This window comes from Lithobates pipiens, unplaced genomic scaffold, assembly GCF_037356315.1.
Source record: "Lithobates pipiens isolate NorthernLeopardFrog02 unplaced genomic scaffold, aLitPip1_a1.2 Scaffold_1, whole genome shotgun sequence".
Classification (NCBI taxonomy): Eukaryota; Metazoa; Chordata; class Amphibia; order Anura; family Ranidae; genus Lithobates; species Lithobates pipiens.
The window spans coordinates 186,100,556-186,128,053 of record NW_027507685.1 but is presented as its reverse complement, the minus strand read 5'-3'; the positions used below and the strand labels follow the sequence as shown (position 1 = coordinate 186,128,053).

Genomic DNA, 27,498 nt, shown 5'->3' with positions numbered 1-27,498 from the left:
TGAGGTCCTCCGGTCCAGGGCTGGCGTTCCCTCGCCTGACGATAAGTTCAGATTTAGGCGCAAAGTCAGCCGTGGGCGGGCACAGGCTTAGAGTTCCGGCCTGTGGAACGCAGGAGGAGGACAGAGGACTTCTGGCAATCCGGTTCCGGGTCACATGGCGAGCGTGGACGATCAGAACCTTGGCGGCCATTTTAAAAGCCCTGACCACATAACGAACGTGCTGCATCACAAACTAAGGGAAAAGCCTCCAGGTGGTCAGGCGAGATTCCGGATATGGATGCAGTAAAGTGGCAGTGGAGCCAAACCAAGTCAGGTAGGCAAACTCAGAGGTGCCTTGTACCTACAGGGCTGGGAGACAGGGGGGAGTGATGGACTAATCAATGCAAAGGCATTATGAAATGGTCCAGGTGTGCTTCTCCTCCCTTCCTCTCTCAAACAGGATCCGGACTAAAGTGTCTTGCGAATCCTGTTGGTGGGGTGCACATAAATGTTTGGTGAAGGCATCCTACTTTTGCTAAGGTTTCGCTGATGTTAGCTTGTCTGTTTTCCCTTCCTTTCTTCTCTCCTCCTTGTCTTAGGCTCTGCCCAAGGAACCAGAGAGGTCGGGGGGGGGGGGGGGGGGGGGGGAGAGATGTCCTTCATGTATGAATAAAATGAAAGGATGGGTTAAACCCCTTTGTAAACCCTGCATAGACAAATTAGGCTATAAGGAAGCTACGGGGGTTTGTAAGGATTTTATTTCTGGGGTGCAGAAAGAAATGCTATCCATCAAGACAATGCTAGCGAACCTTGAGACCCCAAAACCAGCCGCAGTCCCCCCTGCTTCCACCCCAGAGGAAGGTGACGAATCAGGGGAAGAGGAATTCGATTCACTGGATGGCCTAAGTGAGACTGGGGCAGTTCCTCCCACAGTGGGGAAAAAAACTACCCAAAATACTTTTTATTCTGAAGATCATCAGGGAGAGTTACAAAATTCAGTTCACACACCCCATCTACAAGGATGTGTCTGACCAAGGATCCACAGAAAGCTTTGCTATCGCAAATTGGTGATTTAATAGACCAGAGGGTTCTAGTGCCAGTTCCAACAAAGGAAATTAACCATGGTTTCTACTCGCATGTGTTTGTAGTGAAGAAACCGTCAGGCAAATTCCGGTTAATTTTGAATCTAAAGTTACTAACCAAATGGGTAACTTACAAAAAAATTCCGGATGGAAACAATTTTTACAGTGAGGTCAATACTCACTCCCGTTTTTGTTTCATGGCCTCCCTCGATCTGAGGGACGCTTACCTACACATCCCCATTCACGAGAACTCTCAAAGTATTTAAGGATAGCGATTCAATGGGGAAGGCAGACCTGATGCTTCCAATTCGGGGCTCTGCCATTGTCTATCTTCCTCCCCCAGGATATTGACCAAGGTCCTGGCGGAAGCATTGGCTCCCTTGAGACTGAAAGGGGTTGCGGTCATACCATACTTGGACAACCTTTTATTCTTTGCCCCCTCAAAACTCCGACTGCAGGGAGACCTGAGGGTAGCCATCTCTTGTCTAAAAAGACTGGGGTGGTTAATAAACAAAGAAAAGTCGCACTTGACACCGACACAGGCCATACAGTATCTAGGTTTCCTGATAGACTCTGTGTCACAGAAAGTCTTCCTCAGAGGAAAAAGTTGAAAAAGTGAAGGCGACGGGAACATTTTTGCAGAGCAATCTGGCAATTTCCCTCCGCTCTGTTGTTCATCTCTCCACATATTAAAGAAATGCAGTCTGCTCACATAATTCGTTATAAAAACATATTTGCCATTCTAAAGGAGGAGGGTTTCCGAATTGGCAGCCTTGTCCTGCAAGTCGCCCTATCTGGTTATCCACAGGGATAAGGTGGTGTTGTGTCCTTTCTACAGAAGGTGGTCTTGGATTTTCATATCAATGAGGACGTTGTATTATCATTGCTGTATCCTAAGCCGAAGCACTCTAAAGAGGTGGCCCTTCACGCTTTGGACGTGGTTAGGACCCTGAAGGTATATTTGTCTGCCACGGCTCCCTTTCGGAAGTCAGACTCACTGTTTGTTTCAGTAGCTGGTCCCAAGAAAGGCATGGCGGTCTCGTCGGCCACCATTTCCAGGTGGGTCAGACTGATTGTAGTACAAGCCTACGCCTTGAAGGGGCAGGTGCCCCCCTTTCCGGTCACGGCCCACTCCACAAGGGCAATCGGAACGTCTTGGGCCTCCCGACACCAAGCGCCAGTCGCTCTGGTGTGTAAGGCGGCGACCTGGTCGTCTGTCCATACGTTTACCAAGTTTTACAAGGTAGGCATCAGTGCGTCTGCTGATGCCTGTTTTCGCCGCAAGGTTTTGCAGGCGGCCGTGTAGTTGCAATGGAATATGCAACCGATTTATTATTTGTTTCCTGTTTTTTTTGCAAAAACACAGTACTGTTATGTTAATGCACTGTTGCATTACTTCCGCAGTTGGCTGCGGTCTTGGGGATACACTCCTGTTGAGGATACCCTGTTTTTTTGTGGTGGTTTTCCATGCACTGCTGTTGTGTTTTTTTTTTTTTTTTTTTTTTTTTTTTTTTTTTTCGGTTTAGTTTCACTACTTCCCACCTGCCATGGTGGATGAAGTTTTTATGCTGTTTTTTCCCACTCCTCGTTTGGCACTGCTTGGGGACATCCCATTTTGTTAGAGGAGCTATGTCGGCCGGTGAATATAAGAGAAATTAGGATTTTTTTTGTACTCACCGTAAAATCCTTTTCTTTGTAATTCATCAACTGACACAGCAACCACCCCTCCCCCCCCTTTTTTTTTTTTTCTCTCTACGTTATACTACTTGTTGACGTACTGAGGCTGCTAGGGCAGACTGTGGGGATTGTAGCCTAGGGACCGCCCCACTGGGCGGAACTTAAGTTCTGAAATGTTGTATTACAACTTTGCCTAGTGATAGGGCTAACAACCCATTTTGTTAGAGAGGTGCTGTGTCGGTCGGTGAACTACAGAGAAAGGGATTTTACAGTGAGTACAACGCCTATTTTTTTCATCTGAGTTTTACAAGGGTGTTGTAAAAATGACTGTAGCAATCAGACAGCTACAACTTATGTAGGAAGACTTGTTTCATCTGTGTTGCCTCAGGCTGTTCCATACACTGGGTATATGGAAGGATTTACATCCATTTTTGAAAGGAAGTAAACGTTCATCTGTTTAACCTATAGCAAGGGTGTCCAAACTTTTTTATTATTTTTTTTAAGGAGGGCCAGATTTGATGAAGTGAATAACTTTGCCGGACTAAAGTGTCTTGCGAATCCTGTTGGTGGGGTGCACATAAATGTTTGGTGAAGGCATCCTACTTTTGCTAAGGTTTCGCTGATGTTAGCTTGTCTGTTTTCCCTTCCTTTCTTCTCTCCTCCTTGTCTTAGGCTCTGCCCAAGGAACCAGAGAGGTCGGGGGGGGGGGGGGGGGGGAGAGATGTCCTTCATGTATGAATAAAATGAAAGGATGGGTTAAACCCCTTTGTAAACCCTGCATAGACAAATTAGGCTATAAGGAAGCTACGGGGGTTTGTAAGGATTTTATTTCTGGGGTGCAGAAAGAAATGCTATCCATCAAGACAATGCTAGCGAACCTTGAGACCCCAAAACCAGCCGCAGTCCCCCCTGCTTCCACCCCAGAGGAAGGTGACGAATCAGGGGAAGAGGAATTCGATTCACTGGATGGCCTAAGTGAGACTGGGGCAGTTCCTCCCACAGTGGGGAAAAAAACTACCCAAAATACTTTTTATTCTGAAGATCATCAGGGAGAGTTACAAAATTCAGTTCACACACCCCATCTACAAGGATGTGTCTGACCAAGGATCCACAGAAAGCTTTGCTATCGCAAATTGGTGATTTAATAGACCAGAGGGTTCTAGTGCCAGTTCCAACAAAGGAAATTAACCATGGTTTCTACTCGCATGTGTTTGTAGTGAAGAAACCGTCAGGCAAATTCCGGTTAATTTTGAATCTAAAGTTACTAACCAAATGGGTAACTTACAAAAAAATTCCGGATGGAAACAATTTTTACAGTGAGGTCAATACTCACTCCCGTTTTTGTTTCATGGCCTCCCTCGATCTGAGGGACGCTTACCTACACATCCCCATTCACGAGAACTCTCAAAGTATTTAAGGATAGCGATTCAATGGGGAAGGCAGACCTGATGCTTCCAATTCGGGGCTCTGCCATTGTCTATCTTCCTCCCCCAGGATATTGACCAAGGTCCTGGCGGAAGCATTGGCTCCCTTGAGACTGAAAGGGGTTGCGGTCATACCATACTTGGACAACCTTTTATTCTTTGCCCCCTCAAAACTCCGACTGCAGGGAGACCTGAGGGTAGCCATCTCTTGTCTAAAAAGACTGGGGTGGTTAATAAACAAAGAAAAGTCGCACTTGACACCGACACAGGCCATACAGTATCTAGGTTTCCTGATAGACTCTGTGTCACAGAAAGTCTTCCTCAGAGGAAAAAGTTGAAAAAGTGAAGGCGACGGGAACATTTTTGCAGAGCAATCTGGCAATTTCCCTCCGCTCTGTTGTTCATCTCTCCACATATTAAAGAAATGCAGTCTGCTCACATAATTCGTTATAAAAACATATTTGCCATTCTAAAGGAGGAGGGTTTCCGAATTGGCAGCCTTGTCCTGCAAGTCGCCCTATCTGGTTATCCACAGGGATAAGGTGGTGTTGTGTCCTTTCTACAGAAGGTGGTCTTGGATTTTCATATCAATGAGGACGTTGTATTATCATTGCTGTATCCTAAGCCGAAGCACTCTAAAGAGGTGGCCCTTCACGCTTTGGACGTGGTTAGGACCCTGAAGGTATATTTGTCTGCCACGGCTCCCTTTCGGAAGTCAGACTCACTGTTTGTTTCAGTAGCTGGTCCCAAGAAAGGCATGGCGGTCTCGTCGGCCACCATTTCCAGGTGGGTCAGACTGATTGTAGTACAAGCCTACGCCTTGAAGGGGCAGGTGCCCCCCTTTCCGGTCACGGCCCACTCCACAAGGGCAATCGGAACGTCTTGGGCCTCCCGACACCAAGCGCCAGTCGCTCTGGTGTGTAAGGCGGCGACCTGGTCGTCTGTCCATACGTTTACCAAGTTTTACAAGGTAGGCATCAGTGCGTCTGCTGATGCCTGTTTTCGCCGCAAGGTTTTGCAGGCGGCCGTGTAGTTGCAATGGAATATGCAACCGATTTATTATTTGTTTCCTGTTTTTTTTGCAAAAACACAGTACTGTTATGTTAATGCACTGTTGCATTACTTCCGCAGTTGGCTGCGGTCTTGGGGATACACTCCTGTTGAGGATACCCTGTTTTTTTGTGGTGGTTTTCCATGCACTGCTGTTGTGTTTTTTTTTTTTTTTTTTTTTTTTTTTCGGTTTAGTTTCACTACTTCCCACCTGCCATGGTGGATGAAGTTTTTATGCTGTTTTTTCCCACTCCTCGTTTGGCACTGCTTGGGGACATCCCATTTTGTTAGAGGAGCTATGTCGGCCGGTGAATATAAGAGAAATTAGGATTTTTTTTGTACTCACCGTAAAATCCTTTTCTTTGTAATTCATCAACTGACACAGCAACCACCCCTCCCCCCCCTTTTTTTTTTTTCTCTCTACGTTATACTACTTGTTGACGTACTGAGGCTGCTAGGGCAGACTGTGGGGATTGTAGCCTAGGGACCGCCCCACTGGGCGGAACTTAAGTTCTGAAATGTTGTATTACAACTTTGCCTAGTGATAGGGCTAACAACCCATTTTGTTAGAGAGGTGCTGTGTCGGTCGGTGAACTACAGAGAAAGGGATTTTACAGTGAGTACAACGCCTATTTTTTTCATCTGAGTTTTACAAGGGTGTTGTAAAAATGACTGTAGCAATCAGACAGCTACAACTTATGTAGGAAGACTTGTTTCATCTGTGTTGCCTCAGGCTGTTCCATACACTGGGTATATGGAAGGATTTACATCCATTTTTGAAAGGAAGTAAACGTTCATCTGTTTAACCTATAGCAAGGGTGTCCAAACTTTTTTATTATTTTTTTTAAGGAGGGCCAGATTTGATGAAGTGAATAACTTTGCCGGCTGACCATTTTGCATGACTTTCTTTGAACCATTAAAATTTGGTCTAAGTGTGCTTGTTCGAGCAATAATACACTGCCCAACAAGAATTCTCTTGCCTTTTGTGGCTCTGTGTGAGTAAAGAGATGAGCTTGGGGGTGTTATTTGGATATACCGTATTTATTGGCTTATAACACGCACCTTCACCTTAAGAGGGAAGTTTCAGGGAAAAAAAAAAAAATTTTTAAATAAAGAACTGTGAAGCAAAATAAGGGTCAGTGCCCATCTGTAGCCTCACCAGTGCCATAAATGCAGCACCCACCATTGCCAGGAATGCAACACCCCCACCATTGCCATCAGTGCAGCCTGATTGATGCCCATACATCTGCAGCCTTGGAGGGGACGGGGGGAGGGACGAGTACCAAAAGATTATATACAGGAAAAACTCCTGTTTTCTTGGCGGCCTCTTTAACCACTTCCCACCCGGCCAATGTACATATACGGCCGGGTGTGAGCCGCCTCCTTCTGACTGGACGTTCCTGAACGTCCATCAGAAGGAGGGGGATCGCGCGTGTGCCCGCGCAGTGGCGCGATCCTGATGCACTTGTGTCAACCAGACACGGCACATCTCGTGATTGGCCCTCCTGATAACATGACGGCCATGTCCAATCATGGCCGTCATGTAATGTAAAACAGCCGGTTGCTAGGTAATCGACTCTCCTCTCCTCACACGGAAGTCGTCGCTGAGGAGAGCAGATCGCTGCAGCCGGCTGGTGATCAGTGAGTATGAGCTGTTTTTACAGTTTTTTAATCGCTGATCACTAGTCTAGTATAAACCTACAGTGTAAACACACATGTCACCACACATGTCCCCGAAACACACATGTCCCCAAATAATAAAGACATGTCCCCCACATTTTCATCCAGTGGTAGCGCAGGAGACAGACTTCCTATTACAGAGGCTGCTGTGTAAACCGGATATTCTCCTGTGTATGGCACTCATCCCACTTCCTCCTTGTCCCCTCCAAGGCAGCCAGCATATAAATATTTTTTGACTCAGGCGCTGGGAGATCATTGGGGGGCCCCAAAAGATATGTCCAGATAACCAGGCGGCCCATTCAAAACCGCAATGTGGGCTGTGATTGGCCCGTGGGCCGGACTTTGGACCTGCCTGACCTATAGGTAAGCCTATATTAAAGTGGATGTAAACCCTCGCATATACCCAGTGAAGTTAATAGCCTCAGATGATACACAGAGATGAAACAAATCTCCCTACATAAGTTTTACATGTAGATCTGCCCTCTTCAGCTTTTATATATTATTTATAACGTTCAGATCCTGTTAGATTTTTCTCATCCTCATCAGCACTGCAGTGAAGTCTGGGCATACAGCCAGGACCGCTGATTAGGAAGAAGGGCGCGCACCCCCTCTTCTCATAGGTGAAGGCTTTCAGCTCCGTTTGTTGAATTTTTCAGCTCAGTGCTAATCTATATATAGCATCCTCCCCAACACAAAATTCTGCCTGATTTATCTCCTGCATCGGAGAGCTTGTCAGAAGTTCTCATGCTGATAACTGAAGAACAGGGCAGGACAAAGCTATGGGACTTTGTGCTTTGAAGAGCGATAAGAAAACGCTGCAGATATGTGCGCAGCTCAAATTTTAAAAAATTGGGTTTAGATCCACTTTAAGGCTTACTTGTATATGTAGTGTAAATATCGCCTAAACATGCAGTTTAGGAGACCTTTACTATCCTACAAGTCAGTTGCGTCACTGGTGCATGCGGTTTGAAGGAACGGCTGTCCGTGACGTTTCTTCAGAGCAGTGTGCCGTGACTAGCTGCTCCCGTGCGCATGTTCTGTGGCTGTCCGGAGCCACGAACCCCCAAGGAAGACAGAGTATAGATGGACGCTGTCTCCAGTATGACATTGCATCTCTGGAAGGCTTAATTTTGAGGGAAGTTTCACATAATGTGCTAGTATGTGATGCATGGGACATGCGTCATTACAAGTAAATTATGCAACTTCCACTTTATATCCTTAGTAGTGAGGGTTTACAACCACTTTAATTCAGTTTAGAGACAGGTTACCATCAATAGAGCATCTTCCACATAGGGAGTACATTCGCTGCTTTAAAAGATTTCTTCTGTGACTGTGTACTATCACGCAACAGTACATGCCTCACCCTTTAGGGAAATTCCGCAAAAAGGTAAAGATCAAAGTACAAAATGCAGAAATGGTTTTTATATCTTCATCTGCTCTGATTTATGCAATTTTTAATCTGAAGAAGCCCACATTTTGCTTGTATTTGCTTTTTTGGTAACTCTTAACACCCATGACCATGTAAGTTCTTACATTTTTGGGTTGGCTTTAACGCATTTTTTTTTTCCCCTCCTAGTGCTGAAGCCTCTCCAGCTGAGTGCTGTCAACATGCCAAGCTCCTGGAGGACACCCAGTTTGTGGATGGATACAAACATCTAGGTTATCAGGAGACCACATACGGTGAATTTCTCAATCGACTACGAGAAAATCCACGTCTCATTGCCTCATGTCTGGTGGCTGGAGAGAAACTCAACCAAGAAAATGCTCAGAGTGTCATACACACCGTGTTCACCTCTCTTTATGGCAACTGCATTATGCAGGAGGATGAGAGCTATCTGTTACAGGTTTTACGGTATTTAATAGAGTTTGAACTAAAGGAAAGCGACAACCCTCGTCGTTTGCTTCGGAAAGGGACTTGTGCCTTCAGCATCATCTTCAAACTTTTTTCCGAAGGACTTTTCTCAGCTAAACTGTTCTTAACGGCAACTTTACATGAACCTATTATGCAGCTGTTGGTTGAGGATGAGGATCACCTGGAAACTGATCCATGCAAGCTAACCGAGAGGTTCTCTCCAGCCCAGCAAGAGAAGCTGTTTGGGGAGAAAGGAAGTGACGGTTTTAGGCAGAAGGTCCAGGAGATGGTTGAATCCAATGAAGCTAAGCTAGTTACACTGGTTAATAAGTTTATTGGTTATTTAAAGCACAACACTTATTGCTTCCCACACAGCTTGAGGTGGATTGTCTCCCAAATGTTTAAAACACTTTCTTGCGTGGAAGGATTGGATGTTGGTGAAGTGAGATCTATGTGCACTGATCTACTGCTGACTTGTTTCATCTGTCCTGCGATTGTCAACCCTGAGCAGTATGGGATTATCTCAGATGCACCCATCAATGAAGTGGCAAGATTCAACCTAATGCAGGTGTGTGGGACATCGGAAGCGCTATGAATGTACTTGGTCTTTTTTTTTTTTTTTTTTTTTTGTATCAAACACTTATAATCCTTGTGCTGGTGAAATCCAAATCTCCTAGATCACGTTGTAAACTGACATGCAACCATTGTCAGGGTTTTAAAGGGTAGGGTTACATTTTTGCTGTAAAGTAATTTGGGGCTTTAAAATAGAATTCCAGTTTACAGCTAAAATTTCCCACTCCCCCCTCCTAACACCTTTGCTTACCTGTGCAAGAAAGACGCATGTACTTAATATTTTTAGGACACTCTGGTCTGATCATGTGACCCTTTTCTCCTCCTGTATCAGCCGCCAGTGTGCCTGCAGGGGAGAGAAGGGAGCAATGACAGATGTGGCATTTAAGCTTAGTGGTGACATCACAGCATTTTGGCAGATTTTACCTTTTTTAGGTCTGCTTTAAAGGATAAGTTTGCCTTTGGGAACATGTCACGTGTCACCCATTTTTAGGATGGAACATGCTCCTGCACCCACTGTTAGACTTTGAAAAGAGCATGGCTATGCGGGACTCCACCACATGGCTACATCGTTAATTCAGAGTTTGCCTTTTTTTTTAGTTTAAAAAAAAGGCAGTTTATTCTTAAATATCAGTGATAAATATAAATAACCAACTATATGGTTAGGGAGCAAAATATCTAATCCACTCTGAGAATAAGACAGAAGAGATATACCTATTAGAAGAGATATACTGCATTAACTATTAGAGGAGAGATGTACTGTATATGCTATTAGGGTATATACTAGTAAAGGGTGAATCTGGTAAATATCAGACTCTGAACAAATTTTTTTTATTTAAAAAGAACAAACTGTCTTCTTTAAATAAAAAAATAAAAGTAATTTTAAGAATGTTTGTTTGATTTTCTAATCCTTAGTGGGTTAAAATCGACGTTCATTTTCAACCACAGTGACGGGAAAATTTGGAAATAGAAACTTCTTGATCAAAGGAATTTTCAGACGGTGTATGTGGTTTTCGTTCAGAAATTGCATTTTAAAAACCGAATGTTAAAAGCAAGTGAAAATTTCTAACAACTTTTTTTCAGCGAATGTTCAAAGATTTTTCGTCTGAATATTCTCATCTGAAAATTGATTGGTGGGGCCAGTAAAAGGCTCGGTACACACCTATGTAGTTTGCTTTTGATCTGTTCTCCAGCACTATTTTGCTTCGATTTGCATTTTTTTTTTTTTTTTAATTTCAACACTGGAGTTTTTTTTTTTTTTTTGCTAAATAAACGAAAAAAGACTGCAAGTTTTTTTTAAAAAAAAACACATTCATGGCGGGCACAGGCTAATCAGGACACTGTTAATTAGTGCCCTGATTATTATTGTACATGTCCCTTTACAGAAGCCAGTTATTGTCTCTTCTTCCTTCCGGCATGACAAAAGAAATGCCCATAACTGGCTTATGTTTACATTGTGATTGGACACAGCTGATCACATGATGGAGCTGTTAATTGGCTCTTTACCTCAACCTGTGATCAGAAATGTCCAGAGGACTGATCGCAGGGTGATGTCATACGAAGGCCTCCTAGAACTGTCTGGCCGCGCTGTAGTAAATCGGCTATAGCGAGATTGGCAAGTGGTTAAAGGTGAACCTCTCCTTTTTAGACAAAACTATAATAAGCAATGGTGGTTATGTGAAAATATTTAAGTCCTGCTTAAAGTGGTTGTAAATCCTTACAACACACTTTGACCTACAGGTAAGCCTAGATTAAGGCTTACCTGTAGGTCCAAGAAATGTCTCCTAAACCTATACGGTTTAGGAGATATTTGCCCGAAGACAGCCACCACTGTCTACGGCGCATGCGCCGCAGACAGCAGCGCGCAGGCGCACTGAGTGTGGCATTTCCAAGGACGGAGCTGCCGCGCGTGTCGGCTCCCGTGCGCATCCGCGGGAGTGACGTCATTGCGGCTTCGCCAAATGACAGCGGCGGAGCTGCGAGACCCCACCGAGAAGTTGGATGCACCAGACTACAGGGGACAGCGGTGACTTCGCTGGCTCCTGTGTCAGGTAAGTGACACCTAATGGACTGCTATGTGATGCATAGTAGTCCATTATGCTTTTCCTTTGCAGGGAATGAAAGAGGAAGTAAACTCATTAGGGTTTACTTCCTCTTTAAATAGCTTTCTGTTTTTTTTAAAGATCTATAATTTTAAGAGGTATTGAATTTTTTATTTTTTTCTCAAGAATAAAAAAAAAAAATGCCCAAGAATAAAAAAATGAAAAAAATCTGATTAAAGGGTTTACCACTTTAATGAGGAAAGCGTAAAGACACTTTTTTATTGGGCTGACCACATTAGCATCCCAGCCTAATTGTATAAGTCACAGTATAATGAAGACTATCAAAGAGATTATTTAGAAGAGGATATTGATGTATTTTTGGCAAGTGGAAGGGAATGGCATGAATGCATCTAGTTTGAATTCTGATCTCTTATAACAAGCCAGTCATTCAGGTCGTCTTCCGCTTCTTTGCTCTAGGTTGGCCGCCTCTTGCAGCAGTTGGCACTGACTGGATTTGAGGAAGTAGATTCACGCAGCAGGAACAATCTCAGCAAGTTTGATAAAGTAAGTCTTATACAGGCAGCAAGTAAAGCCTGAAGGATGAGCTTTATTTACTATGGTTTGTTTTAGCAGGAATGGAGTACCTGTTTAACAAACGTTTTGTAAATGTAATTTTTGATTTTTAACTATGAAGTATTGCACATGAATCCCTTTTTTTTTTTTTTTTTTTTTTTTATAATATCCACATACTAAAATTACAACATTTATAAACTGGCTGTTTAATTTCCTACCTGCTAATGGTCATATTATACGAACTTTAATGGAAGTTGTTTTCAAAGGGGATTTACAGAATTGTTTTTTTTTTTTTTTCCTTGATTTATGTTATGGTGCAAAACGTCATATGAGCCTTAGATCACAAACATACTTTGTATATGGTTTTTCTATATCTTCTGGATTAGTGTGTATAGCAAATAGCTGATGTTAGAATTCTGAAAGCTTATTATGCAAAAAAGGAAGCAAGACTAAAATGTGATTTGTCCCTAAAGTGTAGCGGTGGGGTGGATTAAACAAAAAATTTACATAAAATGTTCACGAGGTAGCTTGGCACTGCCAAGATAGGACAATTTGTGGGATTTACTAAAACAGCTGCATCAGATTCTGTTGGCATCAGTGTATAGTAACCAATTGGCTTCCAGGTATTTTCTAAACTTAACTGAACAAGCCGAACTTAGAAGCTGATTAATTACTATGCACAGCTACACTAGATTCTGTGTAACGGTTTTATCAACTTGCATTGCTAAAGAGCATCATCCATGAGAAGTCATGTGGCAGAGGCAGCAGACACCAACACTGTGTACCTCAACTGGTGAGATAATGTGGTACCGCATGCCCTTGGCCTGACCTAATCAAATCATGCCCCATAGAGCGCAGATGAGGCTTGCACTGAATCCTTAGCACGGGCAGAGAAACGTAACTGAGCTTGCACTGGCGATGGCACGGTTTCTAAATCATCTTTCCATAGCATATAGTGCACTCGTTTTAGTAAATCTCCCCTAATGACTCCCAAGGGTAGGCAACCTTTGACAGGTAGAGATCTACTTGGGCAACATGAAAGAGATCAAAGATCACTGGGGTGCAGCACCTTTTTTTTTTTTGTCCAAATCAAATGGACGACACCAAAAACGTATAAAGAGGTCAATAGTAGGTAGAGCAATGTGGGAAGTAATTACTGGCACTCGTCCTTTGGCTTGTGTTATTTTTTTTTTTTTTTTTTTTTTTTTTTTGACACGTGGCTAAAAGTCAGATGCAACAGTGCTACCATGTTTCAGCCACAAATGGCCTTACTCTGGGTCAGTAGTGGGGTAGGGCAGTGTACAGAGGGCAGTACAGCGGTCTGTAGTAAGGTAGGTATTCCTGTTCAAGTTGAATTTGATTCTTTGCAGTGCGATTTGAGCTCATTGATTTTGTATGGGCTCAAATTGCACCTCAAAGGTATCGATACCTGGTATCGGCAAAACTTGACCGACAGTATCCGATACTGTTATCGCCAAAATTCTAAAAAAGTAAACCAATAGATCCATCACAGATCCATCTAAGGATTGGTAAGCTGCTTTGTTTTTGCTTTTTTGGTTTTATACTGCTCTCATGTCAAGTGGCATTTAATCACAATATCATTATGGACCCATAAAGCATTCAAAAAATAAAAATAAAAAATTAGACATACAGACATCTTTTATTCACCAGATCATATTTGCACAGGTTCGACATGCTAAGATGAGGGGGGAGCACCTGTAGAGCCATGGAGAACTATAGATTATGGTTATTGAATGCTGGTGCTCTTTTTCTCCCCAGAGCCCCATCTGTCCTATTTTCTCTTATATTCACCTACCGACACAGCTCTTCTCTTAGACCATTGGGTTTTATACCTTTCCCTTTAGGAGACACTAGGCAAAGTTGTAACACAACACTCAGAACTTTCAGTTCCGTCCAGGGGGGCGGTCCCTTAGGTATCAACCCTCCACCCTGCCTTGCAGTAATCAGTAATCCGTTTTATTTTGCCTAGTGAAGGAGACAGACCTAGGAACCCTGTGGGCCCATAGGTCCGTGTTTATTATTTATTTTTTTTTAATGCAGAAGCTTTGCTTTTTGTGCAAGATGAGTGATCCTGTGATCTTCGATCAACAGCCGGCTGGGTGACAGGCTGGTTCACTTATCCTTGTAGTCTCCCCAGTCCGGCCATCAAGCGTGTGCAGGTCGCAGCTTCGGCTTGGCAGGCCACGACATACCTCAGCTCCAGAGGTGGTCGTGAGCTTTTATGCTTCGGGGCATACATATGACCGGGCTACTGATGATTGTGTCACAGTATGCCGAGGCCAGTAGCTACCCTGTACTGATCAGGAGTAGATCTACAATGGAATGTCTCCCAGCTCTTCAGGACTGGTAAGTGCAGCTCTCCCTGTTGTGACGGGGCTGAGCAGCTAGGCATTCCTTGGGAGGTTGATTCGGGGGCCCTCTCACCTCCCTATCTTCTCTCCCCTGTCCCGATCTTCCCTCCCTCCACCCTTCGAGGGGGGAATGCTGCATGTGGCTGCTGAGCGGTGTGTGTGTGTGCCTATATAGGGGCTCTTTGTGGGCTCTCACCTGACATGGGGGGGGGGGGGGGCTGGCTGAATGGCGGTGGTCCTGGGACCTGTATGGTATGCCCCTGGAAGGTGCCTGTGAGGGTCTGCTGGGAATGGTGCAGCGCTGTGGCTTTGCAGTTTTTTTTTATATCTACCTTATGGCGATGTTTGGCGGCCATTTTAGGTGTGGGCAGAGCAGGCTGACTGTCTGGGCTTCAGCGGCCATTTTCTATGTGATTTCTATTTAAGGCACTGGCAGCCATTTTCTGGAAGCCTGAACATATTTCCGTGTTCCCTGACAGCAGCATGGCTCATGTACTCACAGCCTTTTTTTTCCCCCTGTGTTTACCGTCTGTGTCCTGGATGCTGAGCGGCCAATTTATGAAAGCCTGAGCATTTTTTCTGATCGTTTTAGCGAGATCGTTCCAGCAGTTATCACCAACTCTGTTTTGGTTTCCTCTGCACCTGGGCGCACTCGGACTACAGGCACCACTTGTGGACAGCGCAGAACTCCCACAGGTCAGGAAGGCTAAGGAGTCACGCGGTAGGCAAGGTCCCCTTTTTCTGCTCGCTAACGGCTTTTCAGTCCACCTGGAGCTTCGGTATAACTTCCCCAGCCCGACAGGACAACCACGTATGGACAAAAACGTCCCTGGAACCGCAAGCCTGCGAGTATAAGTGCTACCGCATGAAGGTTTGTCCCTACCCATGTCTCGGGTGGTGGGTCGCCTTCAAGAGTTTTCAGCCCGATGGTCCCCTCAGTTTTCGACCAATGGACCTGCGATCTGATTTCCTTAGGCTGCAAGATAGTTTCTCTCTTGGTCACCAAACAGATTCTCCCTCTCCAGCATACCCGTGTCCCCGGCTCACCTGGAGGCCCTCTTGGGGGCAGTAAGGGACATGCTGAGTCGCAGGGTGGTTGTTCCGGAATCGGAACATTTCCAGGGACTCTACTCAAATATGCTTGTAGTTTCCAAGAAGGAAGGGGTATGTCCCATCTTGGACCTAAAAGCCCTCTATTACTTTGTTAAAGTGCAGAGGTTCAGAATGGAATCGGTTCGCCCAGTAGTTGCTGCACTCCATCAAGGGTACTCCCTGGCACCCTTGGACTTCCAGGATGTGTATTTGCACATACCCATATGCCTGTGACAGCAGAGGTTTCTGCGATTTGCAGTTGGGGAAGCCCACTACCAGTTTGTGGCTCTCCCTTTTGGTCTGGCATCAGCCCTCTGAGTCTTTAATAAGGTTTTGGCTCCGGTATTGGCGTTGCTACGGCAACATGGGGTCTCAATCATGCGATATCTAGGCGATCTCCTCCTGAGAGCATCTTCTGTCCTCAGAATTAGAGGAGGGTGTGGCGATCACCATGCAGACTCTGCGAGAATTTGGGTGGGTGTTGAACCTAAAGAACTTAGTGTTTGTACCGACTCAGCATTTGGAGTACCTAGGCTTGCTGCTAGACTCAATGGAAGCAAGAGTTTTTCTCCCTTCAGATGAACTGCAGGTGGTCATTTCTTTGCTTTTGAATGCGTGTCCCGGAGCTCATGGTGGTCTCCTTTGGGGCTGTACCTTTTTGCCCAGTTCTACACCAGAGTCCTGCAGAAGGAGATCTTGTCAAAATGGGACAGATCTCAGTTGTCCCTGGATCGTCACATTCAGGTGAGCCAGTCAGTCAGAGAATCACTGATCTGGTGGCTGAGGTCCCTGGTGATTCAGGCCGGAAAGTCGTTCCTACTTCTAAAGTGTACAGTGATCACACAGGACGCCAGCCTTTACAGCTGGGGGTGGAGTAATGGGGGTGCAGTTGACTCAGGGCCTCTGGTCAACGGAAGAATCTAAGTTGCTGATCAATCTGCTCGAACTGAGAGCGATCAGGCTGTGCCTCTCCACATGCTCAATGAGACTGCAAGGACGTCCGATCAGGGTCCAGTCAGACAATGCCACTGCAGTGGCATACGTCAATCACCGGGGGGGGGGGAGCGAGTAACTCAGCCGCGGCACAGGAGGTCACTCGCATACTTTGGTAGACAGAGCGACATGTACCGGTTTTGTCGGCCATTTACTTTCCCGGAGTGGAGAACTGAGTCGCCAGATGCTGGACCCAGGAGAATGGGCGTGGCATCCAGAGATATTCAGGTTACTGTGCCTGAGGTGGGGCACACCAGACATGTATCTTCTGGCCCCCCCCGTCTCAGTCGGAGTGTGCCAAGATTCCTGTCCAGGATAAGAGATCCATGGGCAGATGCGTCCGACGCTCTGGTGGCTCCGTGGGATCAGTACCAGCTGATCTATGCCTTTCCTCCACTGAAGCTGTTACCACATCTGATTCGCAGAGTGGAAGCCAAGGGGATCCCAGTAATACTGGTGGTCCCAGTGAGGACTCGGTGTCCCTGGTACGCAGATCTGTTGCGTCTGGTGGTAGACGCTCTATGGCGATTGCCATTATGAGAGGCCTTCTGTCTCGAGGTCCGATTCTCCATCCTGCTTTACCATCGCTGGCTTGAACCGCATGGCTATTGTGAGCCAGGTGTTGAGGAACCGGGGTCTGCCAGACTCGGTGATCCCAACTATGTTGAGGGCACGGAAATCTTTTTGGAAGATATACCATCATACCTGGATGGCCTACATATCCATGTGTGAGGAGACGGGATGGCATCTGCGATCCTTTTCTATATCCAGGATCCTGCTGTTTCTCCAGCAGGGAGTGGACCAGAGATTGGCGCTATGCACCATCAAAGGACAAATCTCAGCCCTTCCACCCCCCCCCCCCCCCCCAACGACCCGCGGCATCGCATTACTTAGTGAGTACCTTCGTTCAGGGGGTACGACACGTAGTCCCTCCGGTGCGTCCACCGCTACTTTCATGGGATTTGAACCTGGTGTCAGCGCTTCAGAAACCGCCGTTTGAGAATATCAATGAGATTCCCCTTTTGACTCTTTCCCAGGAAGTGGTCTTTCTAGTGGCCATCACCTCAGCCCAGGAGGGTTTCGGAAATGGCGGCCTTGTCTTGCAAGTCGCCCTATCTGGTTATCCACAGGGATAAGGTGGTGTTGCGTCCACAGCCATCCTTTCTACCAAAGTTGGTCTCTGCTTTTCATATTAATGAGGACATTGTATTAGCATCGCTTGTGTCCTAAGCCGAAGCAACCCCAAGGAGGTGGCCCTTCACGCCCTGGACGTGGTTAGGGCCCTGAAGGTGTATTTGTCTGCCACGGCTCCCTTTCGGAAGTCAGACTCACTGTTTGTTTTTGGTGGTTGGACCAAAGAAGGGCATGGCGGTCTCGTCGGCCACCATTTCCAGGTGGATCAGACAGATTGTAGTACAAGCCTACACCTTGAAGGGGCAGGTGTCCCCCTTTCCGGTCACGGCCCACTCCACAAGGCCAATCGGAACGTCTTGGGCCTTTCGACACCAATCGTCGGTCGCTCAGGTGTGTAGGGCGGCGACCTGTTCGTCTGTCCATACGTTTACCAAATTCTACAAGGATGCCTATTTTGGCTGCAAAATTTTGCAGGTGGCCATGTAGTTGCAATTGAATATGTAATCAATATTTTTTCCTGTTTTTTCGAGAAAAAAAAATGCCATATTATGTTAATGCACTGTTGCATTACTTCCGCAGTTGGTTGCGGTCTTGGGGATCACTCTTGTTGAGGCTACCCTGTTATTTTGTGGTGGCTTTCCGTGCACTGCTGTGTTTTTATTTATTTATTTATTTTTTATGCGTGTTTTTTTTTATTTTTTTCCCACCCCTCGTTTGGCACTGCTTGGGGATGTCCCATTTTGTTAGAGAGGAGCTGTCGGTCAGTGAATATAAGAGAAAATAGTATTTTTTTTGTACTCACCGTGAAATACTTTTATCTATAATTTACCAACTGACACAGCACCCGCCCCTCCTTTTTTATCTTTACGTTATACTGCTTGTTGACGTACTGATTACTGCAAGGCAATGTGGAGGGTTGATACCTAGGGGACCGGCTGGCAGAACTGAAAGTTCTGAGTGTTTGTGTTACAACTTTGCCTAGTGTCTCCTAAAGGAAAAGGTATACACCTAATGTCTAAGAGAGGAGCTGTGTCGGTCAGTGAATTACAGAGAAAAGGATTTTACGGTGAGTGAAAAAAATCCTATTTTTTTTTTTATTTATTTTTTTCCCCTTCTATCCTTGTTGGCATAGGCATCTGTCCTTTTTGCTCTTAACTCTGCAGAACAGAGCAATTATATTGTAATTCAAAATGTAATCTTAAAGGTTTTAAGATATTTACAGTAAGCAGGTGTATTTCATGTTTCATCTTCCCTTTCTCCATAGAGCTGTGTTGCTGCATTTCTGGACGTCGTGATTGGAGGCCGAGCAGTAGAAACGCCGCCTTTGTCCTCTGTGGATCTGCTGGAGGGCCTAAGCCGCACTGTTGTCTACATGACTTACAGCCAACTGGTCACTCTGGTAAATGTCTAAATATTTTTTTTTGATTGTTGAATGAAACCTGATTATTTAGGAATATAGCTTGTTGTGAAGTTGGTGTTGGAAGATTCCCTCTACTACAGAAGAGGGAATTTTAATTCACCCCTTCTTATAAAATCATGTTTGTTGCTTTGAAGCCTGAAATGAAGACACACAATTGTTTTATCCAGCTGTATTTACTCAGTTTAAGGCCTCATTCTCACAAGGCAGACTTGCTTCCACGGAGTCTGCCTCTGTCCACCAGCTCAGTGGGAGATCTCTCCGTTGATCTCCGCTGAGCCGGCGGATGACAGGTCTCCCTCTGCTCACTGAGCGGGGAGCTGCTTGTAGAGCGCCGCTAGTTTCTATGGAGAGATCGGATGAAAACGGACAGCATGTCCGTTCTTATCCAATCTCACTCGATCTGCCAGCGACGGATCCGAATGTAGGGCCATCCGTCTGCTTTTAGCGGACCGGGTCAGATGTCAGTGGACATGTCCCCGCTGACATCCGTCGCTTCATAGACTAGCATTGTGAGCCCATTCAGGTCCGCCGTCAACACTGACCGGTGGACCTGAACGGTCCGACAGTGTGAAAGGGGCTTAAGTTAGATCTGTCACTTGGATGTGAAAGATCCAACACTCCCCCCCCCCCCCCCCCCCCCCCCAAAAGCATTTTCTGATGCTATGTAACAAGTACAGAGAGTTTTCTGACAGCTGATGGAAAAAAAAAAAATCCAGCCTACCAAGTTTATGTCTACATCAGATAACTATAAACAAAGTAACATTTCGTTCTCAGATCAAAGGAATGAACTTTGCCTGTAAATGAGGTCAGTTTAACCTCTTAAAGACTAAAGCTTTTTCAGACATTTGTTGCTTACATGTTATACTCTGTATTTTTTGCTAGACAATTGGAACCCCCCAAATAAGTGTGTGTGTGTGTATGTGTGTGTATGTATATATATATATATATATATATATATATATATATATATATATATATATATATATATATATATATATATATATATATATATATATATATATATATATATATATATACAATTTTCGAGCGAGACCCTAGAGAATAAAAAGTAGATCCTTGTAAGATTTTATGTTGCACTGTAAAAATACACTTTAATAAGAAAAACACAGTAAAGTTAGTCCAATTTTTATGTATAATGTGACAGATGTTGCGCCATGAGAGAATCGTTATCTTTATTCTAAGCAAAAAAAATTGTGATTCTCATTTTAGCCAGAATCGTACAGCTCTGTGTGGTCATTTTTGCAATGCGCTTTGGGTCATTGTCTTGTTGGAAGGTAAACCACCTTCCCATTGACGACTTTCTGGCAGAGGGCAGCAGATTTTCCTCCAGACTTTGATGGTTTTCTGCCCCTTCAATTTTTCCTTCTATCCTGACAAGTGCTCCAAAGTCCTTGCTGCAGAGAAACGCTCCCATACAGCAGGGTATTACTACCTCCATGCTTTACTGTGGGAATGGTGTTATTTGGATGATGAGCTGTATTGGATTTCCGCCAGACATATCATTGTGTGTTTAGGCCAAATAATTACATTTTAGTCTCATCTGACAATAATACCTTTTTCCATGTGGCCTCAGAATCCTCAAGGTGCGTTTTTTTGGCAAAGCTCAGTCATGACTGCGTGTGGGCTTTCTGGAGGAGCGGGTTTTTTCTTGCAACCCTCCCATACAAGCCACGTTTGTGGAGTGTTTGATATTGTTGTCACATTCACACAATGACCAATCTTTGTCATAAATTCCTGCAACTGCTTCAGAGTTGCTGTAGGTCTCTTAATGGCCTCTGTGATCCGTTTCCTCCTGGTTCTTTCATCCAGTTTGGCGCAACATTCTGATCCAGGGAAGGTCTGTTATACCAAATTTCTTCCACTTCTTAATACTAGACTTGACATTGATGAAGCTTTTTAGAATGTTCTGCATCTGTCTCCTGACTTGTGCCTGTCCACAACTTTATCCCGGAGATCTTTTGACAGTGCCTTGCCATCCATAGTTGATGGTTTGCTTCAGTTACACTGCCAGGGACTTAAATGCTTCAGGAAAGATCTTCACACCGAACAAATCAAAATGACCACAGCTGATCACACTTGAAGGTCAGATGGCTTTGTGTGCCATTGAGAAGGCTATTGACTACACCTGATTGAGTTTTTAAAAGTAATTTTTTTGGAGGGGGGTGATCCTTTTTCCAACACAATGATTTTTGCTTTTCAGTTATTTATTTTTTTACATGTTAGTGCAACAAATAACATTCAAGTGAAAGATAACACCGAGTAAAAACAGCCAGATAAAACAAATGTGTGTCTTCATTTCAGGCTGCAAAGAAACAGAATCTGATTTAAAAGGCGGGTGACTCTTTTCTATACCCACTGCAGATACTGTAATTGCAGGTCTGACCGGGGGGTGCATAGCTCTATAATGCCCCACCATGTGTCCCTGACCACAGGTCCCTATATGATATGTAAATGGTGCAGTATCTCTATGCAGGCTCATCCGCTCTACTTATCATAGTACTGGCTATTTTCCACTCTTTCGCTGTATGAACAAAATCATCAATTTTATTTGCAAATGGCCTGCTCTAAAATCTAAGTGGTTTCTGTTGATTAGGTGGATAGTTATAGAAGTCTGTTCTTGCGTGACATCCATTTCAGAAAAGTAAATTGGTATTTCACGTGTATTCTGGCAAACTTTCAATAAAACTGAGTCATTTAGCATGTGCTGTGGATTAGGCAAATTGGGGAATTTTTTTTTTTGTTTTCCATTTGTGAGCATTTTTAATATTTAGACGATAGTAATAATGCTGATCCTGCTTTTCCTACAGCTGGGATTCTTGCGCAGTGTCATCTCTAGTGATCATTTGCGGGAAGAGGATCGAATGGCCCTGGAAAACCTTTTGGCTACAGTGCCTCAAACCAAGCCAGGGAAGAATGATAGTACGCCTTATAGTACCCCTCAGTTGTCTCCTGCTACAACTCCAGCCTGCAGGAAGAATAGACTGCCTATAGGTGAGTGGAAAGTGCACACAAGGCTGAATTATTACTATGACCAAGATAAAGTGTACCTGTTGCTGCACACAAGAGTCAGCTATTTTTGGTGTAAATTTTTTTTAAATTGAAATACGAAGTATCTATTCAGTTGGTGAAATAAAATGTGCGCACACACACACGCGCCCCGCTCACACCATGTGCAGTTAGGCCCCTTTCACACAACTGTTCTGATCAGCTCTGCCTGTCAATTTTACAGATGGACCTGATCTGAGAGTCAATTCATCTCTATGGAAAAGTGGGTGAAAACTGACTTGTGTCCATTGTACACCCATCTACATCCGATCTGATTCAGTCCGCTAAAAGCAAATGGAAGAGGATCCATCCTCTTCTGTGTAATGGGATTGGAGGTAGACGTGTCTAAATGGACAGCTGGTTCGGTTACACCAAACCGCCCATAGAGCAGAGCAGAGAGGGCTTGGACTATGTCCGCTCTGCATGAACTGAACGGACACGGACCCGTCATCCACCCGGATTAATGGACTGTTCCTCTGCTGAGCAAAGCAGATCTGCTTTTTGTGAAGGGGCCTTACTTGTGTTTTTTTTTCCCCATGGATATATGCAGGTAACTGCAATGACACAGGAAAAGTTTCCTGTGTGTCCTGTTCACACCAGAACACCATGTTTTCACTTTGTTCCAGAGCTGTGCAATTTTATGCAAATTGTTGTCATAATATTGCACCTTTTTGGATGGCACTGCATGGCACAGCAAGTGTAGTACTGCGCTGCTGTGCGATGACATGAATGATGTGTCCCTTTATAAAGTTCTTAAAAAAAAAAAAAAAAAAAAAAAAAGCAATTGCAATATAGCGCACCATATACCCCCCCCCCCCCCCCCCCCCCCCCCGCTGCCTGCACACTAAACTGCTGCAATTTAGTTTTTTTGAGCTAATGTGAATGGGCCCTGAAAATATATCTAATCTTTAGCTGGATGACAAAAAGTTTAATACACTGTGTATTGTATTATAAATGGTTGCAATTGTTTGAACAAAAATTTAAGTGGAGTCAGGTGCAGCATGTGTGTGTGTCTTTTTTTTTTTTTTTTTTTTTTTTTTTTTATGAAAGCTGCAGGTTTAAAAAAGATTGAAAACCACTTATAAATTCACCTTTTAAAATCTAAATGTTATGATATTTTAGTCTCTTGGGATAAGATCTACTTTAAAGCTTATTTCCACTTTTGCAGATAAATTGAGATGACATCTACTTTAAATATATATATATATTTTTTCTTATTCTTTTAAAGTAAAAATGTTTTTTTTTTAATCATTTTAGATGCTTATTGGATATAAGCATCTTATTTTGTACTTGGTGTACAATCCCTTTAAAGTGGTTGTAAACAAATGCATAATGAGCTAGTATACATAGCATACTAGCTTATGAATTTCTAACCTGAGATCGAAGCCCCCCAACCCCCCCCCCCCAGTGGTCCTCGTTCACCGCTCCGGCGGCCGACATCTCTCCCGGGGGTTACTTCTGGGTATTGAAGCTCCGGCGCTGTGATTGGCCAGAGCTGCGATGACGTCACTCTCGCGAATGCGCCCGGGAGCCTCTGGTAACGACAGTCTAACTAAAGCATGGGCATGTACGTGCCATTGCTTAAGTGTGACTTGCATTGGATGCCTCACCCAAAATAAGTTATTTTTTGTATTTTTATGGTTGAGATGGACTTTTTTCAATCTAACTATGTAAGTTCTTGTACTACTTTTGGGCAACGGGCATCCTGCGATTCTGTTTGCACGATTTTACCAAGATTGTTGCCTGACCAATCGCACCATGATCAGTGTTTGACGCGTCAGGATTCCGCCCGAGATATGGAATGCCAAGATGTGAACGGAGCCTTAAAACGGAGAAATACAGGAGTCTTTTCTTGGTAGTTATGGAGGGAATTGTTAAAGTGGTATTAAACCCAAAAATGTTATATTACAGCTTACCAATCATTTTTAAGCCTTTTTTTTCTTCTGTCTTTACCTGGTGATCTGGCCAGTAGCACACCACCTGTATTAGTGCCCCCACTCTGGATGAAGGCGCACAGGGGCACCTATGGACAGCAGCATCGTCTTCAGCCTTAGGGGGTGGTGGAGGAGAAAGGGGAATGTTAGATGGACTAGCATATTTAACCACTTGCTTACTGGGCACTTAAACCCCCCTCCTATCCAGACCAATTTTCAGCTTTAAGTGCTGATGCACTTTGACTGAAAATTGCTCGGTCATACAACACTGTACCCAAATAGCATTTTTATTTTTATTTTTTTTAACCCAAATAGAGCTTTCTTTTAGTGGTATTTGGTCACCTGTTTTTTTTTCTTTTTTTTTTTTTTTTTGTTAAAAAAAAAAAAATGAATACAGAATTTTTTTATTTTGTTATAAAATTTTAAAACGGGTAATTTTTGTCCGTCATTGATGTACGCTGAGGAGGTGGCAGTGATGGTCACTGATCGGTTACATTGATAGGCAGCACTTCTAGGGGGCACTGGCACCACTGGTGGGCGTTGATAGGTGGCACTTGTAGGCACTGATAGGTGGCATATGAGGCATAATCGCCTCTTCCATTTCGGGACCGATGTCCCTTTAAGCTGTCAGCGTGAGGAGGAAAAAAAAGCAATTACCGAGCTTGTGTTTTGATCATGTGATCAGCTGTCATTGGCTGACAGCTGATCACATGGTAAGGGGACGGGATCGGTGATTACCTGAGTCTCGGTGAGTCTAAGCAGAGCGCACGCAGGGAGCGTGCACAGGGGAGGCCGTCCTATGAGGGTCTCCTGGGAATTCACATCATTCAGCCATCGTGCGGATGTCAAGTGGTTAAATACAAATTTAGCACAAACGCCAGTTCACACTTCATAGTCGGCTACAGTAAACAGTTTTTATATATATATATATATATATATATATAATAAATGAAAGCTGAGCATTATAAGCGCCTCTGGCAGTGTTGGTGTCATCCTTGTGACTACAAGAGAGCTTATTCTGTTGAAAAACAGCAGACTTAATGGCTGGAGCCCCAGATGAAAAGCCTAAAGGAAATGAATGCAGCCATCACATCTATGCATTGGCAAGCTGCAATATAATACGTTTGCTTTTGGGTTTAATACCACTTTATTAACAAATGTTCCCAACGTGGTTGGTGCATTTGCCTGTGCATACAGCCCATTACATAGTTGGTAAAAAAAAACTTTGCACCATGCAGTTTCCCACATCTAAAAACGTGCCGTGTTTTCAGATGCAATGGGGTTCTTATTGAGAATTAATGGTACCCAAGCGTGTCTGCAGGGGCTTGAGGCAAAATGAGCGGCTTTTTAACAGAAGTGCAAGGGTGCCATTCTTAATGCCACCCACGTGTGTGTGTGTGTGTGAACTTAGCCGAACATGGCAAATCGAAGTGAAATACAATTTGCACGCATCCTTTTACTATGTATTAAATAGTTTCTGTTAAATTGACTTTATGATCCTAATTTTTTTGTCACTAAAAAGTGTATGACTTGTATGAATTATTTAACTGCATTCTGTCTCTGTAATCACTGACTCACTAACTCCCCAGGGCAGCAGCTTGCAGCCATGACAGTGTGGGACACGTCTGCGTCAAATCTCTCTGCTCATATAAACCTGGTGACCCCTTTTGGTGTGTAACTGAATGTTCTTTTCTCATGCAGGGACACTTCTGCGATGTGACTAAGCTTGCCTTAAATTCACTTAAGGTTCTATAAATACAAGTCAGATTTTACAATAGTGCTGTATTGTGTTTTTCTGTACTAGTTATATGTACAGTATTGATCTCCTAGATGTGAGAATTAAGTGTGTATAAAACCTACACTAGCCCTGTGTATTTGTCACATTTATAGACTTTAATGAGCATTAATGTCCAAATTAAACTTTCAGCTGAATTCCAGGAATTTAGCAAACTTGCAAAAGGTGCAAGCACACGAGACGAGTAACATCCAAATTAGGTGCATGCCAGCTCCGGGACTCTGTTACTTAGTGGATATAAAAAGTCTACACACCCCTGTTAAAATGTCAGTTTTCTGTGATGTAAACAAATGAGATAAAGAAAAATCATTTCAGAACATGTTCAACCTTTAATGTGACCTCTAAACTGTACAACTTGGTTGAATAACAATTTGAAATCTTTTGGGCCAATCAACGCTGTCACACCTTTTATTTAATTTCTTATTTTAAATTGCCCGGCTTTGTGATCTAATTTATTAGTATATTATCTTATTAAGTTTCCAAAAACTTTCAGATTTTGTAATATTGGACAAGCTTAGTTCACATCCAGTTTCTCTCTTCTCTAGCAACCATCATTGCAGCAGTCACAGAAGCTCTACCCATCGCTTGCATGTTCTTTTAGTGTGTTCTTCATATATGTATACAGTGCTGAAAATTGTTTGAATGTTCTCAATTGAGTTGCTTTTTTGCAGTGGGGGTCATTCACTAATCTACTTTCATGTAGTATTATATGCTGGGTTCATAGAAGTGTGTAAGATTCACAGTAAATAGAGGCTGAAAAAAAGCCAACAGCATGTACTACTTTTGCCTTCCATACAGTGTTATGGTGTTTGCACGTCCTGCTTTGCTTTCTGTAAATCTTTTGATGTTTGGATCTTGAGCTTATTCACCAAATGGTGAGCTCACACCTAGAGTATGACATGTTAGGTGATCAACCTTTGTGTTAACGTTTTTGTATTACTATATTGTCTGTATTTACGTATAGCTCTATATTTTCTTACCTTTATTACAAGTGCCATTATCAGGGTAGTGCATGTTAGTGAAATATTAGCTTTATTTTTTTTTTTATCAATTTAAGTTATGAGTGGATAGTCTAACCTGAGGACCATGGAAAGGCCCCTTTCACACCAGTGGACCGATCAGGTCCGCCTGTTTTTCCGGCGGACCTGATCGAACCACCCATAGTGCTCTATGGGGAGGCGGGTATCAGCGGACATATGTCCACTGTCACCCACCCCGTATCCGTTTGCTAAAAACAGATGGATGGGGAGCCGTTCCCCATACGTCCATCAGATCAGATGACAATTGGATGGAAATGGACAGGCAGTCTGTTTTCATCCGACCGCTCCCATAGAGAACCGCAAACTGTCTCCTATACAGAGCAGACATGTAAGCCGCCTGCTCAGCGGGAATCAGCAGAGAGATCCCCCACTGATCATGGCAGATCCACTTCGATGGATTCAGCTCTGAAAGGGGCCTAATATACACATGCCTAAAATGAGCTATTGCCAATTCCAAATGGGCAGCCTGTCCTTCCCATTTATTTATAGAGCATCCAGGGGAATCTGCTGCACCTCTGTAACAGATTTTTTTTTTGCCCATCTGGTTGCCTTACACATTTGTTGCCAGAGCTGTTGTTGGGTGTCGCGTTTTATTTTTTATTTTTTTCCGTGAGCATCTTTTAAAAAAAATAAAAAATATTTTAGGCCTGAATATTTCATGAAACCCCCCAAAATGTGAAGCACAGTGGTTAAGTGGTTAGCACTTTCACCTGGCAGCAGTTC

The 27,498-nt window shown here is 43.9% G+C and overlaps 1 protein-coding gene across 6 annotated transcripts in view; it reads left to right on the top strand.

The window, feature by feature from the left end:
- Positions 1-27,498, top strand: part of GAPVD1 (GTPase activating protein and VPS9 domains 1) — a 143,618-nt gene that overhangs the window by 50,838 nt on the left and 65,282 nt on the right. For all 6 annotated transcript variants that reach the window (XM_077479007.1, XM_077479004.1, XM_077479006.1 and 3 more), the window contains exons 3-6: positions 8,469-9,312; positions 11,834-11,920; positions 18,785-18,919; positions 21,769-21,952. In XM_077479007.1, the coding sequence (XP_077335133.1) occupies positions 8,469-9,312; positions 11,834-11,920; positions 18,785-18,919; positions 21,769-21,952 (1,250 nt within the window). The remainder of the gene's footprint in view (positions 1-8,468; positions 9,313-11,833; positions 11,921-18,784; positions 18,920-21,768; positions 21,953-27,498) is intronic.